The sequence below is a fragment of the Oenanthe melanoleuca genome, chromosome 7 (assembly GCF_029582105.1).
Source record: "Oenanthe melanoleuca isolate GR-GAL-2019-014 chromosome 7, OMel1.0, whole genome shotgun sequence".
In the NCBI taxonomy this organism is placed as follows: Eukaryota; Metazoa; Chordata; class Aves; order Passeriformes; family Muscicapidae; genus Oenanthe; species Oenanthe melanoleuca.
In genome coordinates this window covers 30,554,275-30,572,492 of record NC_079341.1, presented here as the reverse complement: position 1 = coordinate 30,572,492, position 18,218 = coordinate 30,554,275, and the positions used below count along the sequence as shown (strand labels likewise).

At 37.8% G+C, this 18,218-nt stretch overlaps 1 protein-coding gene across 1 annotated transcript in view; it reads right to left on the bottom strand.

Annotated features, from left to right (window-relative positions):
- MGAT5 (alpha-1,6-mannosylglycoprotein 6-beta-N-acetylglucosaminyltransferase) overlaps window positions 1–18,218 on the bottom strand; it is a 113,523-nt gene that overhangs the window by 18,040 nt on the left and 77,265 nt on the right. Inside the window, exons 11-12 of the mRNA XM_056495990.1 lie at window positions 14,343–14,476; window positions 4,128–4,277 (exon numbers count right to left, since the gene is read on the bottom strand). Of these exons, the coding sequence (XP_056351965.1) occupies window positions 4,128–4,277; window positions 14,343–14,476 (284 nt within the window). The remainder of the gene's footprint in view (window positions 1–4,127; window positions 4,278–14,342; window positions 14,477–18,218) is intronic.

Genomic DNA, 18,218 nt, shown 5'->3' with positions numbered 1-18,218 from the left:
ACCCCTCTCATGAAAAGCAGTATGGGTATTTTTGTTGGGGTCTTTTGGCTATTTTTTTTGGTGGATTTTACAGCACCACATCAGACTACTATTAAAATAAGTACTTAAACAGTCTTCCTAAATTATAGCCAAAAGTATCAAGTAAGGACTATGATTATGACTAGCTGAATAGTTAAGAAAAAAATTCATATTCCAGAGACTAAATGGTGTAGTTCCATGCACAGGAGTGTTTGTCTTCTTCTCTCCCCTTTCTAACATTACTGTACTTTATTTAATTTATTCTGTCAGGTTGGTAGATTTATCACCACATTAATATGCCTCCTTACTGAACTTATATATTCTCTTCTGAACTCCAGAAATAGGAGTCTAGCAAAGGTTAACTATCTTGCTACATTCTTCTCAATACAAAATACTTCCTGCAAAAGTCAATCCTTTTGTGATTCAAACAACTTGAGAATCAAATCACTAGGTAAATATCTTTTTAGCTGATTTTATGAAGTATGGGGAAGTAAATATACATTCCTTCATAAAAAGCAATATGAAAATAAAGTTTGTTTGCCTATGTCTGTCTAAGCAGGGTTTGCTACTACTTTTATTAATTCTCATACAGAAATCGCAAAACACACTTAGTAAAAGAATCTGAACTCTGAAAAATTCACAGTGACTTGAAGGAAAGAGTTGCATCTGAAACTTTCTCAAAAGGAGAAATATTTCTCAAGACTTCAACAGTGGTTCCTCCAAGAGAGGCTGTCCAAGTCCTCCAGCTGCCCACTTGGCAAGGAGCCCTGTGAGCTGCAGGAAGGCTGCCAGCTCGCCTACCCCATTCTCCCCCGACGTGATGAATGGCTTCACATCTTCTCATTAGGAACTGCAGACATGGCTCCTTTTTGTCATGCTCTACACAGCTGAACCAGCCATGATGAATCTCAAACAGCCCCTCCTGCCTGCAGAACTCACTCCCTCCAAAGTGTGCTGCTTTACTTTACAGCACACACAGAATGAAATGGCAGCTGCACACTGCCCAGAATAACTTGTGTCCTACCAGCTTCTGCAGGGACCAAAGACATTTTGGGAATGCAAAGCTCTGATTAAGAATCACAGGACTGAGCCTGTCACCTACTGGTATTTTGCTGTCTAAGGACAAAGTGAAGCAGTGCAGCATAAGCTGACACTTCTGACTAGGCTGAACCATGTGATTTGTTAAATTACTATTTAGCTCTCCCTTTCTGAAACCAGAACATTTGTCAGCTGACCTAACAAAAACCTGCTAACACAGTGTTGAAATCACAACCAATGACAGACAATTCTTGCCCATGTGAAGGTTTCTGGAAGTTTAAGGACAAAGGTTGCTGACTCCCCACGATGCTCCAGACAAGCATTGTAGCTGCAGATGTTCCTTGGAGTTATAGCCCTGATTATTCACACACTGACAGCACATGGATAGTCTGGTGACAAAACCCCATAACTAAATTCATTAGGGGACTCTGGCCATGTTGCCTAGTGAATAAAGTGATTATGATTAAAAAGTGTACTTGAACATCACTGCATGCATGTGCAGACACACACAGGGCTCCTCCGGGCACAAAGCTCCTATTCAAGTCAGCTTGGTTTTTGTAAGAAAATTGCACCTATTTTAGCAATTCAATCCATGATCCATCTGACATAAACACAACTGACCCTCATAGGCAGCAGATGGCCACTGGTGACAGGTAAGCAGTGTTTTGTACTAAGCTGTGCTCAAGTACTGCCTCTTAAAGGGTATCAAAATCTGGAACTGTGAATGTACAGGCAGCCAGAAGACTTGGAGTGTGTTGGTCAACACTGACAGCTGTGACATATGCTGAGGCAGAACAGCCAGAGCACCTACGACATACTAAGCATCACCCAGCAGAAAAAAAAACAACAAACCCCACCCATCCCTCAATCTCCTGCAACTGAAATGTCCAAACAAATCAGATGGGAGATCTCAGTTTCCACTTTCAATCCCAGGATGCTGCTGTCTTACTTTTTCTGTACAATTAGATATATTAAAGCTGTATTAGACAGGAATAATAAGCAAAATGCATGATGCAATAAGCCATATTTAATTTCATTTCGTTGCAAAATCAGAAATACATTGCACTCTCATTTCCCTGACAACACTTTATTAGGAGAAGCAGATGGACTATTAACAGCTTATCATCAGGGCAAAGTTTTGTTAGCCTGGCTGTATCCTAAATAAATAATTTCCTTAAATGGAAAACAGCTTTTGTCATTTGCAAACCTGCTAAAAAAAGTCCAGAAAAGCCATATAAAAATACTGCTTGCAGACATAATTTTTAAAACCCTGATTTCCTGAAACAGGATTCTGAAACACATCAGTGATTTTCTCAGTGGCATCTACTAAGAAACGCAGCAAATTCTGAAAATTATTTTCCCCAGTGTTATGAAGGAAAAAAACAATCATAACCAATGCACAACAATAGAATAAAAATCATTAGAGCCTAAAATGCTCTAGGACTCTTACAACAGTACAGCACAGATCCATGCTTTTCACTTTTTGTGAAAAATAAGCAATTTACTATCTCAGGAGCACTTCACAATCCCAACACAGTCTCTTCTATCTGATGCTGCAATTACTGCTCAAAATCTGAGTGGAAGTAGTCTGCTGCCTCCTGTGTCACAAAATCCATACAACTAAATTGCATAACACATAGGCATCAACTTGAATTTGTCCTGAATTGAATATGTCTTTACATTGCATCTTAGAGCACAGCAAATATAACCAATAACAGCTAGCTGAGATATCTAGTTAATACTGAAAAACAAACTTTTTAATGGGATACATGCAAGATGGCTGATAAAAAATTAGAGAAAGGCTTAGTTAGACATAACTATTACTGTAAACTGACATTTGTATAGGGATGTCAGTAATTCTACAGGAAGTCCATTTGCTTATTTTACTATTTCAGTGAGTAGAACACATGTTTTTTTAGGAGGTAGTTACTGTTCATGCCTGGGGTTATTACAAGGTCAATATTCTTCCCACATTATGATTAACACAGGGATTTCATACTCCACACAGGCAAAAGCTGTGTAATCTCAGATTATCTATGACGAAAGCAAATGTTGACTTTTTAATATGCAACATTATGTGTATCTGCATGCATCAAGCACATACACACAGTGGTTGCCTTTAAAAACTCATAATTTACCAACAGCTGTCACACAGAGATGTCAAATTACCATTATTTTCCCAAGTACTTTAAAAAGGAGATCTCTGCAGTTGTGTGGGAAGCCTAAGAGGTGCTTGTTTTTTCTTTTCTATTTTTATTTTAAGAGAGATTTTTCTATGGAAGTGCACGGCAAGAAACTATCAACAGTGGTGCACTTCCACAGATTTTGCTAATTTTAAACACACAACCCCTTTCTTTCACCAACTTGAAGTTAAACATGCTATTTAAATTCAATCTACTGAAGTGTTTTATTGCTGCAAAGTGCCACAAAGATTATGGGAAGGGCAGAGAATCCCGACAAAAGTGTGGGGACAAAAGTTTATTTCAGTGCATATCCCATCCCTTATCTTGAGTCCTCTTGACTGTGGAGCCACAGGCAAAGCACATCACAAAAAGCCACGCTGCTGTGCTCACTCTGTGCTCAGCTGAAGCAGAGGAAGGACATGAATGGCAAATGAAGTGAGCTTTGCTTTCTCCCTGAGAGCAGGGTGGCTCTGGGTTAATGTCACTGGGAGGGCAGAGCCGCGTGCGGCTGTGCAGCTTTGGGATGTTACCTAACTCTGACCTCAGGGATGAAAACTGAGCACATCCTCAGCTGGTAATCTCCTTGAGCTGAATATCACATTCAAGAAAATGAAAAATGCATTTATCCCTGTTTCTCAAGCTGGTTGTTAAATGGGACTGTAGGTTGTCATCCCAATTTTCTAATACGAGCTGTCAATCCACCAAACACAGACATTATGGAAAACGAATTCTTGGCACACAGAACACAACTTAAGCTCCTTTACACATGATAATTTTTTTCCAGTGCTTTTAAATTTGGAGCTTATTCATAGGAGGTGAAATGCATGCACTTCAGACACCCTCTATTTGGAGATATTTTTTGCCACCACTCCTGCTTGACAAACTTACTTTGGTTTCTCTCAGCAGAAACTGCAAATCCCTCCCGCTGAGTATTCCATGATTCTTGACATAGCCAGGAATGTACATGGTGCTTGTCCCATGAACAGTCCCATGGACCTCCATATAGGTGTGGATGACATCCAGATAAGCCTTCTTATCCTGTAATGGCAAGGAAAAAATATTCTCAGTCGTTACGAATTTGAAGCAGCAATATTTAATCAGAGCTGGTTTTTTATCTCCTGTACTACAAAAGCCAGGGAAAGACAAAATTCACTCATTCCTATTCGATTTCTATAATGTTTGATCTTTTATTACATTATTAGTTTGGTTTTCTACTAAATTGGAAGAAAACTGTAGCATTTCTGCTCATAGTCGAGGTATAAAGCAATCAATATAAAAGCTCTCTTAATTTCTAATTGGACAAAAACCAGGTTGCCATCAGACAGCTGTAATCTCAGCATGCTGAAAAAATATTTGGCCTAAAAATACTAAAAAACCTCATTTTGAAATATCAAATTTTCACTGTTTTGGTCAAAGATGCAAAATAATTATCTTCTTTGTGAAGAAGAAGGTGAATGTTACCTTAGTAAAATGCAGTCTTGCCAACTGAATAACTGAACTGAGGTCCAGGAGAGACCTACAAATGTTTCACCCACCTGAAGCTTTAAAGGCATTTTGGAAAACAATTAGAGAAGAGCAATGGCTTTAACATTGTATTTTTTAAAAATTAAGAAAAAATAGTACACTATCCTAGTTTGCACACAAGAATTACTTTAATTTTCAGTGCCATATGGTTTTTTGAGTTTTAAAGACTACTGGCATTCTAAGGCAATTAGCTGAAGACTGTATTTACATGCAGGCTGCAACACAGATCAGAAGACTTTCCCTCAATATTTGCACATAGTCTTAGTAATAGCTCTAAAATCAGGCAACAAGTAGCTATACTTCCTGGCAGCAAGTGAGTTTTCACAAATTCTACTTTCACTCACTATTTTTGTCATGTAAATTCTGTGCACTGTTCCTCCACAGCCCTGTGTGAAAGCTGGCCAACAGTTTTACTGAAGTTCATTCAAAGGACAAGTAGACTGGTGAAAATTCTGTCTTTTCCAACCCTGGAGAAGCAGATGTCAGACCTAGGTGGATGAATGCTACTTCTTATGAATTAAATGTTGCAGAGAGTGTTTAATGTCCAAAACAAGGCTTGTCCCTTCAGCCTGCTCTGCTGGTGACCTGCCTGTGCTGACCCATCCCTGAATGTCCCTTCTGGCAGCTCTGCCAAGGGTGCACCAGCCAGACACTGTCCTAGGCAAGCATTGATAAAGACATTAAATGTCATTAATTATTCAAAAAAACTAAAAGCTTGTTCCAATTTTTACTTCAAATTTGAATTACTCTGTAAGAGATGTTCCTCACATAATTGCTAAAATATCATAATTAGAAACTGTGAGAAACTCATATATTTTGTCAAGAGAAAATCCATTTAGAACTTTTTCTTTGAAAATAAGTAGGAGAAATATAAAAGGAGTGGCCTGGTCTTGTTTCCAGAGGATACCTTAATCCTGCCTGGCTTTTAATAAAACCAGAACTCTGGAGTGTGCAGGGCTCTGAATGGAAAAGGCAAGACAGCAGCAGGTACTACTGACATGATCCACCTGTAGCAACAACACCAAGGCACTTGATCAGATTTTACTGGCTCATGATACAAAGCCTGGTGACACAAATGCACTCTAACTCAAGAAAATCTGAGGAACAAGCAGCTAGAAATAATGAAACCAAGATTAACTGAAGTTGCACTTCTTTTCAAGATTGCAATGACAATTTTACAAACCTTTTACAGAATATTTAGCTGTTTTAAAATGACATTACCCATGCACAGCCTTAACTGGGAATTACTTAGGCATATGACTGACTTCTTTCCCAATTCAGAGTCTAAAATCACAGATAAAACATTTATTATTCAAATAAATGGATAATTTATCCAATCAAAATCTCACTCCTTTATTTCCTTATTTACTTTTAGTCAAAACCAACTGCTTTCATAATTATCTACAAAGTACCATAAAGGTACTATTAGCACCTTATACTCTACCTAAAGCTCACTAACATTTGTCTCCTTTTGCAATTAATAATCCTGAATTTCCACATTCCTTGCAGACATGTGTTCTTTTGGATCACAGAAGTATATATTCTAGGAAGCCACCTCAGAAAAATAACCAGGATACATAATCAAATTCTAGACATTAAAAAGAGTGAATTAGAAAATGAGAGAGTGCAAAAATGGCATTTATAAATAGAAAAGATACATGTAAATAAAGCAAAAAATGTGACTTGCAAACAAAATACTAACATTCCTTCAACAATTTATCTGCTTCCTGAGTTGCTCACTTGGGAGCAGATATAATTATTCTTTTATCTTAAACCACTTGAACTTTCTCCAAGATGGATTCAAAGAGACAAGATCAGGAGCTGCTGGGCAGTAATGCAAAACTGAAATTCTCTGCAATTTGTGTCAGATTGCACTGCTCACCCTCTGTCCATACTGCAAACCTGACTTAGAGGATGGAAGATAATCACATTTAAAAAAAGGCAAAATATTTCTTCTCAGAACCAAAAAGGAAATATAACAGTAAGAGCTACAAAAACCTTTTCTGAAACAATTTTTCAGCAGCTAAAATAAACATGCCATTCAGAAAAGTACTTTTTGTTGATCACTGACTGCAGAACTGTTATTACTGTTCATCAATCATTTCCACCTACTTTTTAAAAGCATCATGAGAAGGCCTTTCTCATCAAAGAAATCAAGTGACAACTGTTTGATAAGTCTTTCCCTAGGACAATGTTGACAAGACAGCATGAAGAGATGAAATTTTAAGTTTGGTGGGTGAAGCTACAAAAATATGTGGTGAAAACACAATTAATCCAGAACTAAATTCTGCTTTTAATTTTCTCAGTGTAGTAGCTGGTGGTAATTAACAACTCTGCTTTACCAACAATTTACCAGTCCTAGATAATAATAGTGTTTTGTGATTTTGGACCATTTGGGTTCCCTCACAGGACACCAAAAATTCAGCACTGAATGAAATTAAGCACCACAACAGGCCACCTGCATTACACAAGGGCTTGATTCAGAGTCCTGAACTGCTTTATGGTTGAAAAACTGCAAAACATATGTAAAACAGCACATAGAGCCAGCCTGGCTCCCTTGCATTGAAAAATTCAGAAGGCAATGGTTTATAAAGCTTGACAAATATAATTCAGAAAAGCAAGTACTGGGATACATCTTTGTGTATATCCTACATGCATACTGTAAAGTGGAGAAGTCCTATCATCTGAGTGCTTATCAGTAGCAGTGTCAAGTCAAAAATAAGCCAAAATGCAGTGTACATGCAATGTTTGACAATTGAGATTGTGACACAAACATAATCTCTGCTCGAGAACTGTCACCCTCTCAAAGACTTCTCAAGACATGCCTGAATAATGAAAATCCTCTCTACCAGGAGCTAGGAGAGTGCACAAAGGCTGGGGAATATTAAGAGTCAAGTACATTCAGTGTTTTACAGGAGTATATCACTAAGAGTAGATTAAATCTCCTCAAATATGAAACTTTTGCCCTGAATTTATAAAGGGATGTGGAGAAGAAACAGTGATTCATGACTAGTAAGTATGAATTCTACACTGAACAAGCAATCTGAAATGTAAGGAGTCACCTATGTAACCACACAAACCCATCAAAATGACAATGACAATTTTTCCTGTCCAAGGAAATCCTCTCTTACCAAACTGGTAGTGTTTTCTAAAGAAGCCAATTAGCTTGTAAGAATTCTTTGAAGTTCTTAAAGGAATTAAATCTCTTGGGGAGAGACTGGGAATCACTCTTGTGACCCAACAGTCATCACGTGAAAGAGAACAGAGAAGTGACAAAAGTATGCTCGCATTATTCATAGTAACAAAACTCAAACAGATTTCAAAATGTTACATAAAAACATTGTAATACTGAAGACCTGGGGTTTCACAGCTTTTGAAAAAGTGCCCTCAGTAATCTAAGGGACAGAAAGACCAGAAAAGAGACCATCTGATAAATTCAACTAGCACCAAAACCCAGGAAATAAACTCTCCAACCAATCAGTCAGGTTAAAAGCTGACATTACTTTATTAGCAGCACTGGATGCATGGGGAATTCTCCCAATGCATGCATGCTCAGTAAGTTGAGAGACCAGGTTATATCCCTGAAACTAATACATATTCATATTTTCTGAATACATGCACAAGTGCTAATTATTGCCATGGACTGGTTTGGATATGGCTCTGGCTCTTTTGATGAATCTTTTCTCCTTGAGAGTCTCTCAAATTTATGTTGTAAAGTCAGAATGTACTTCTCTTATCTTTTTTTCCTCTGACACACAATCCTTGTTCTCAAAACTAAGATACCAGCCAGCACATATTAATCACTAATACAAGTAAACAAGGAGACATTAGCTGGCACAAGGCTCAGTCTCAGACACAGGGAGTTAACACAAGGCCACATTAATCTCTGGCATTTGTACTAAGCACTGTATGGTACAAAACTAAGTGTTAACCATGGATATGGGGATCATACACTTTGTGCTAAAGCTAAAAGAATTTTCCAGCATCTCCCCCCACTGCTGCATAGACTTCTTATAGAAATAAAACATGTTTTGTAACTTAACTAAAATGACAGAAATGTTGAAAACCAGTCCTCACTTCAAGTGTTGGAAGAAAACCCTGAGCTAACCAGTGTCACTCAAGAATGAAGACTTTACACTATAACAACATGATTATAGCCCATGAAAAAAAAAAAAAAATCAGTTTATTGTTCAGTGGCAGTCAGTCTACTCACAAAACAAGTAAATTATAGGAAATTTTTGGAAAGAAATCCAGAAATAAAGAGAATACTATTGAACTATTCTGTAAAAACCATTCTCTCCCTCCTCGTACACTGCTGCACTTCTGGTTCATTTTCCCAAAAAGAAGCTGAAAACATTGGACAGTGTTCTGAGAGGGGTAAGAAGGATCCAAGATACAGGACAGTTTCCACTGTTACACACAGAAATCTGCAGGAAATTCTTTAACAATGCTTCAGTTTGAAAAAGACAACTTGTCAGAATATGAGGGAGGTTTACAAACCCATAGTTGGCATAAAGAATGTGGATAGTGACTGACTATTCAAAATGTCCTATACAAAGAAATCCAACCAAAGTTCATAGGGGGCAGGTTTAGAAAAATGCCCGTTAACAATTTCTCCTGCAATAGGTCATGGATTTGAGGGACTCCATGACAGAAAAAGCTGCAGAAGCAAAAAAAAAGTTTGCACAGGTTCATGATCAAATACTTTGAAATCACCTCTGAGATCTCAAAAATGTGTGAACAGACAGTTTATCAACAGAGAAACAGATTAAGGAAATACTGGATTAGAAAAGCTGGAAAGAGAGAAAATTTGCAAGGGAAGTATTATGTAACTTTGCCATGCTCTTGCTCTTCCTGAATGTCCATTTATGGCTTCTTTTTTAGGCACCATATATCTCTGAATAAAACACACATTGGCACATATATAAATTTTGCATAAAGAATGAATAAAACATCTCAGTGAAGGATTTCTGGCAGAGCTTGAAGAACCTTATCCAGTTCTCTATCCTCATCTTTTCTATTCATGAAGGTTTGGGGTTTTTTAACACCGAGTTTTTCCCAAACTTTGATAATTTCATGGACATGCAATGCATGCCAACACCTAGGCAGCAACTTCCTGTTCTAGAATGGAAATTTCCAGAACCAACAATGAGACATCCTTGTGCACTGTAACTGCTGAAGAAAAAAAGTGAAGGGATATAAATGAAAAAAGGAAGTGGGACCACAGGAAGTAAAGATTGTGTTGGTTTTGTGCTAACCAAGTAATAATAGATGATTGTGTTAATCAGTACTGTAAGACCTCACTAATTCATTTTGCATCTGAAGAGTTCTGCAAAATGAGATCACTGGCAGGTAAATATCCATAAAAAATAGGTTTTTTTCTTCCTTCATAATAAATTCAACTCCGATTTTCATTATAAATGTTAAGAATAAGCCTTTAAAACTTATGCTTATTTACTGCACTCACTTGTTTTGATTTACTTATTTCTGATCCATACTGCTTTCAGAAGGAAATGGTGAATTTCAGAAATGTTGCTAAGCTAAAGTGTCTGGCTAATTCCAACTTGTTATATCTGTGGCACAAGGCAGGACAGTTCTCCTGGTGCCAGGCTCTAGGGTAACTCTTGATCAACTAGGAAGTCCCCATTGCTGCTGCACATTCAGAGGAACACAGAACAAGACAAGTTTGTGAGTGCACTGACCACAGGGGAGAAAAGGTGAGAAGGAACTTCTGTCCTTTTACTTATTTTTCTTTCAGTTTAAAAGTTGAAATGAAATATTTATTCAAAGTACAATGCTAAACATGAAGTACAAAAACCAACCAGAGGAAGGGACTTTCCTCCTGCTTTGTGCAAGAGTGCCTGTGTTGGGGAAATTCCAATTCATTTCATGTTTCCTAGAGCTCTAAAGGGAAGACTTTAGTGTGAACAGCCTGTGATGTGCTTTCCCATTGAGAACAAGCTAAAGGTAACCATTTCCAATGCACCTCTTCAAAAGCTGCTATGCAGGCAGTATATATTTAAGGAGCATATCCAGCTTTTCAAGTGGCATTAGTAAGAAACTCACACATTATTTTGCCTCTAAATATACAAATACTTATTTTCAAGACAGCTCAAATAGACTGTAATAAACTACTAAAGCAGTGATCATATACTTATGTTATACATTGATGCCTATTTTCTCATATAAGCAACCTTCTGACTTCTCTCACAGTAACTCACAAAAAAAATCGCAAGTACTGCAAAATGAATCTCTACTCTTTTCTAGAATTAAGGGTCAAATTAGTGGAAGAGTATAACTAAGTTGCAGGAAGAAGAACAAAGAAAAGACTTAGGAGCTAAGGCAACATGAAAGGCTTCAAACATTCTATTTTAATTGAAAGATTCTGTAATTAAAGCAAAGTTTGATAATAGAGAGCATTATGGGTTTCACACATATTTTATTAATTCCTTTTTCCCCCCCCACTTTGGCATAGATAGGACTCTCTTCACTCCTTAGTACGGCCAAAAATTCCAGACAAAACCCCAAACCTTTAATCCCAGCAAACTTTCCCAAAACTTGGCAAATGTTGCCCTTCATGGCTTGCCTTTAAAGATTACCTTTTGAAACATGGCAAAATTCTTTAGAGCCATTACAAATTCTGAGATTTGTAATCCTCAACCCACCTAGGTCTGATTTAGTTATTAGAGGGAAATAAAGCAGATTTGTCTCACACCTTCTGCACCTTACATCCCTTCTGACCTCAAGAGGTGTGCCCAGACTTGGCCCCTGTGATATGGGATGGATGTCACTGGGCTCAGGCACAGAAGAGAACCCATATCCATGGCTATATAAAGCCATGGTGGTTTACACAGCCCCAGGGAGAAGAGGTCCTGTGCACACTTTAGACCCACTTCAGCCTTGGTTTAAAGTTAAACAATTGATTTGTCACTGCTATTACCGCAAAAGCACCAAAGTCTGGGGACAGGAATGCTCTCCCCTCCCCAGTGAGCTCCTCTAATGACTGATCAGCCCCAGCAGTGACACATGTACTCTGTGCAGATTACACTTCTCATTAATTGGCCATGTTCAGAGGAAAGAACAGGAGCAGGATAAATAGATTAGCCTGGTTCCATACAAGCCGTGGTGGCAGATGAAAAGAGCACTGAACAGGGAAAATGAAAGAAACATGAAATGAGCAAATTATACAGACACAAGATTAGTTCAGGCTTTCTCTTGATCACAAGAATTGGATTTTATCACTCCAGATAAGAAATCCCACACTGTAACTGATTCAAAGCCTATCTGCAGTGATTTGCACTTTGTACATGAGTGCATATGGGCATGACTGCAGTTACAATCTGCAAGTTACAGTTTTAATCTGCTCGATGTTACAAGCAAGCAGTACACATTTTAATATGGCCAGATACCAAATCAAACATCTTGTAAAAAACAAGATCAGCAATGCTGATAAAATACAGCAGTGACTTGAAAAGCAGCACTTTAAAAAAATGATACAACGGTCTTGGCTGAGAGTTCCTAATGGTGCAAAAGGGACCTGTCTAAAAATGAGACACTATTTCCTTTTGGATTTGATGCTGGTATGGCCCACGTGCCCTTTGCAAACATTCACATTTCAAGAGGAATGTGAATAATCTTGAGAAGGTTCAGAGAAAACAGGCATGTGAAAACTCTTGAGGATTAGAAAGCACAAAGCTCTCAGGGGTTCAGCATATACAGACTTTTCAGGAGATTACTATGGGCTACTTTGACCCCAGCCTATATATTCCTACAGGGCAACAGAATAGAAACATTATCAGTCCAGTTGAGAAAGTTTATAACTGCTACTAAGACTCAAACAATCACATGGAAATCTGCACTAGAAATAATGCAAAGTCTTAAGGGACAAGGCAATTATTGGAGGGCTTCACCAGAGGAAACAGTGGGCGTTTCCATTGTGTGCTGTTTAAAAATCAAGACTAGATGTTCCCACCCAAAAAGTCATGCTTTGTGTCTTAATCAGTCCATGAATACCCTGTGTGTCATACAGTATCTGAGACTAACTACAAATCTCCCCTCTGGGCATATAAAATATCCATACATATTTCTCAATCCATACAGATTGAATAAACTGAGAAAAATATAGATGTCAGTGAAAAACACCCTAGAGACTAAGGAGCTGTCTTGTTCCTTAAATCCAACTAGTATTCAGCATGTCCTGCTGATGTGCACTGCAAATCAGGTCAGGAAGTTTAGATGATTATTGCATGCTGCTGTTCTTGAGAGACTGATAATGAGAGCAGTCACTAGTAAAAGTACAAATAGAGTTACAAGTAAAAGTACAAGAGCCTAAGCTTGAAAAGACTTGAAGAAAGGATTCTAGCTCTGCTCCAGCACTCTGCAGACAGGAAAGACTGCACACAGGGACACACAAAGTCCTTCTATACTGTGAGCCAAACAGAAGATATAAATACTTTCATGTATTTACTACATATTTTTCTCAGCACAGTAGCCAAGAAGCACCCAGCCCTACCTGTTCTGCTACCACTGCAAACATTCTACTGTTTCTATCAAATTTTAGTTTTGTTTTGTCTCACAGATGGATCATTTACTTGTATGTAGCTATCATCTTTAGAGAATTTATTCTGTATAATCTTAATTGTCAGAATGAATGTTGCTTCTGTGGTTTGGAAAACTGTGCAAGACCAATATTCTCACACCAATAAAGAGAAAAGGAATGGAAATGTGAGACCCAGGTGGTCTCACACTGTTACATTGTGAAAAACCCCTTTAAAATAAAAGGGGTTAAAAATAAGGTTGTTTTCAGGCAGGAGGGAAGGCACATGGAAGATATGGGCAGGCAGGGTATTTAGGCACACAGAGCTGAAGGTAACTTGGAAGAAACCCAGTTACTAGTAAGCAATCTCTTTGAAAACTGCATGAGACACATTCCCAGGTGTGCCAGCCTGGAAGAAGAGCCACAGAAAAGGACAGTGGGTGGAAAAAACAAACCACTGTGACTGAATAACACAATATACTTTAATTTAGTGAAAATATGACCAAACCTTGCTGTTGTTATTCTGCTGGTCTCATCTGCAGATGAGAGAAAATACAATAATGGCAATATTAAAGAAACAAAACTCTGATATTATTACAGGGAGATAAAATGAGACTCCATACTTTTAGAGCCTTTAGTGAAGCAGAAGTTTCATCTCAAAATGCAGCATGTTTTTCATTGTAGATATAAGAAGTGAAGTAATTGAAAGACAGGTTTTCTTATGACTGATGAAAGTTCACACCTTAAATTTTCCATTATGTTTGCCAGCCTTCTGCATTTTCCAAAATTATTGTGACATTAAGACTATATATTTTTTTCTATCAGAAAGGTGTACAGAAACAGCAAAGGATCCACATTAATCTAGGCAGTAGTTTCTTTAACAGAAAGACTTCAAAATGTTCAGTTTAATTATTCAAATACATTTATTTCCAGAAGAAGAACTTAATGGGTTTAGACAGATGGGACACTTTCAAATTTCAAATTATGCTTTATTATATCGACCAACATAAATTTGCTCAAGCATATGAGTATAAAAAACTCACCTTCCAGAAATTATCTACTTTGCCATAAACAAGAGATTGATTCTGCCTTTTGATGTCATTAATGTGCTTAATGTCACTGGAATTCAGATGCTGCTCTACCACAAATCCAAGGAAGCTGTTATCTGGAGTGTGAGCTGTAAGAAACAGAGCAGATTCAGCACCTTTGAAAATATTGGTTTATAATAGATTAGAGTGAATGTTGTCAGAAAAAAAGCTACAAGGAACATATTATGCAACTGATCACCTCCTTCTTATTAGTACTGAAAGATACATCTGCTTGCTTTATTATCCAAAATAGTTTTTATTAATTTTAAGTCCTGCTCCATATGCCTACTGGAGTAAGCAGCTATTTTTTGTTTTGTTTCTGATAATAAAAACTCTGCAGCTGGACTGAGTCCAATGGTAATGATATTTTTTGTCTGTGTGCTAAGCTTTATTTTATTATTAGAAGAGACAAAAGAAAAAGAAATCCAGCTTGACAAATCTCAGAGATACAATACTAACAAATTGAAAACCCCCTGGATTTATGCTTGTTAGCAAAGTTGGATGTTGCTCAATGGCATAAATAAATTTTAGCAAAATTCTTGGGTTCACCTCCTATACTGGAATTACCAACACCAACCACCCAGCTCACTGTGTATCACATACCCATAGTAATTATTGGTTTTCCTAGTCACACTGTGCAAATCAGAATACAAATTGCATTGCCTAATTCACCCAGACATAGTGATCATAAAATATTTAAAGGTGGCAAGTGAAGTTGGCAAAACTTTTTCAATCCAATCCAGGCAAAAAAGTGTGTGCAAAGGATACACAATTTACCCAAAGTTTTCTATATATTTTTATCCCCGTTGGTCTTTTTTCTAGCAGTGACATCCAGCAGTGCTGGTCACTGTTCTCCCCCCTATAAAGACACAGATATTTAGAATTATTAAAAGCAAGAGGTTTTGTTTTGGATTGTTTGGGGTTTTTTTTTTGGAGACTGGGTGTTTAATTCCAGTGATGGACTCCAACATTCAGTGCTTGAGGTAAAACTCCATCCCTACTATATAAAAACTACTCCAACACATGGGGGATTTTTTCCTCTAAAAAGTGCCATAGCCTCACAAGTGCACATGGAAAAAGGCTGCAATAAACATCAGGATCTCCTCTCTAGGCCTCCTGTTAAATTCTGGCACACAAGCTGACAATTAATGGCATTTTGAAAAGCTTAAGAACACTAAACAAAACAAAAAGCCCCTTAATCCAAAGACAATACCCCAGGCACTTTCGATATATGCAATGCTAAATCTCCAGTAAAGTTATTAAAAAAAAAAAAAAAAAAAAAAGAATTATTCTATTGCAATTATGAGGTTTTGCATTTTTGTTCCTGAAAATAAGCCAAGTGGATAATGCAGGAGAACAGAGAAACCATACACATCACTCTACCATTACACTTAGTCTTTCAAATGACAATTATTCTATTTCACAAAAAAAATGCCTCAGCAACAGCCAGGCACCCACTTAGACCCAAGGACTTTTTAGAATTTTACACAGCCAACAGCACATTTTAAATATGTCTGAAAAGAGGCATTTTTCCACTCTTTCATATTTTTGGATGAGAGACTGCATTCAAAGGAGAGTCAAGGCAGTACACACTCAAAAGAAAAATAAACCTTTGTTAATGTTAGCACTTAGAACTGGTGGAATTCAGTGTCTCAAATATCATGGACAGGAAGCAGCACTCAGATGGATTTTTAAGCAAGACCACGCACTTTCAGAAGTACCAGTGCTGTTATTTTGCATGAAGGTATTTGAATTAAAAACAAGGAAAACATAAAAAGGGGGAAAAGCTCTCATGCTTCTGGAAAACTCAGAGAACAGCCAAGCACTTGGTAATATGCCACAGGTTTGAATATGGCTTGCTTGTTTCTCTGGATAATTTTCTGCCCTTATAATCAGAGTTCTCAAAACATAATAGAGTCTGGGGATCTTGGGAAGCTGTCCAGGGTTCCAATCTGCCATTAAATCTTTATTGATGCATAATATGCACTTTTAATCACAACCCCATAAAGATGGTGCTATCCCTGCAGCAGAGAACAAAGCAACAAATATCAACTTTAAATATCACAAAACACATTGGCTCTTCTGCACCTAGTACCAAAAAAACCAAAAAAAACCCTTGAATAATCCACAGCACTGGAATCACTCATGCTTCAGAATTAGTTTGCCTGCAATCTCTTTACCACTTTTCCTGCAGAGGAAGACCTGCAGTCATTTCCAGCAGTAAAAATGGGAAATGGTCATTTACTAAAATTCCAATACAGTCATACTCTTCGGAAAATTCATTATGAAGCAATTTTCTCTGCACAAGAGACTGTACCAGTGGCAGTCTGGACTGCCACAACAGAAACCCCTAGAGAAAGGATTTACTTTCTTCTGCACTTCATGGAGTGGGACTGAGTAGTGCACACACAGAGCACACAGCTGCACCACCAGTGTTCATCCAGCTGTTTTCATTGAGTGCATCATCCCCCTTGATGCTTTCTTGAACAGGACCTCACATCTGAATTTCCCAACAGCTGGACAACTTAAACAAAGCATCCCTTTTCCATTTAGGACATAAACCAATTAATATTAGCAAATGTGGATCCAGAACAAGCTCTGCTTACTAATACTCAGACACAAACTCTGCAATCACTTCCAAGTCACATTTCAGCACCACATGTTTTGTTACTTGCTTCCCAACAACTGTGAATGCAGCCTTTTATCTCTTGAACAACCTTCACTTATATTTCTCTGGAAAAACTTGCACAGCAAATGTTGACAGACAAAATATGCCTCACTCAAGAATTTTACAGGGCAACTGAAATCAAAAGCGTGTCAACCTGACAGCAGCATGTATAATTCTGCTGTGAAAAGCAGGAAAGTTTGAAAGATTGCTGATGAAAGCTGATGAGGGAGAACAGAGCCCTGGTCTCAATGTCAGACAGGAACCAGCAGAAATTCTGGAGGTGTGCTGGTCACCATGAAATGTTTCCTTACAGATTTGGGCTGAGCAGTCTCTGCACACAGCAAAGGGCACTGCCCTGAGCCTCCCTTGCTCTCCAGGCTGCAGCAGTGACCTTTCAGAGATAACACACCTCAATTACTGCTACAACAGCTGAGAGAGATCCTTTGATTCTGGAACCCACTGCTACAAAGTCAAAGAATAGGTGTAGACCAGGTCACACTAGTCATTTAATCTGACCCAATTTATAGAGAAGTTATACCTTTTTTTGCACCTGCTCTGTTTCTTTTTTAGGTTTGGCTGGGGTCACTTCAAAAGATGTTTATCAATGCTTGAAAGATCTACAGCAGTGCTGAAACCTACTACTTATTTTATAGTAACTTTGTACAGTGCTAGTGAATAAATGTTAGTTCATCTGAGGATAAATACTCACAAAATGAAAGCAAACTAGGTAAAAATTTTTACAAGCCCATATAAAAGTAGAGACAAAAAAATTTTGCTGAGTGGTCATTTTTAAACTCTGGATACAAAGAAACAGTGAAGGGATGATGCTGCTGAGTTGTTGAGGAACAAAAGCAGAAATACAACTCTATAGCTAACATAGTTCCAAACTTCAGCTCAACACCACTAAATGCAATTTATAAAAATGTAACCCAGCAAGTACTAGTCTATTGCTTCATAGTAATATTAGAGAAAGCAAAAGTAACAAAACCAAACTCCCTGATACTTGAGGGAAAAGCCAAGCACCACTTTCCACAGGTATCCAACATAAAGCTCCCTACCACTATTTATATTAGCTCAATATTTTTATTTTCTCACTGCTGGATGGAATCACAACAGAGCTTTGCACAGCCTACAGACACTGACACAATTCTTCTCATTTTGCA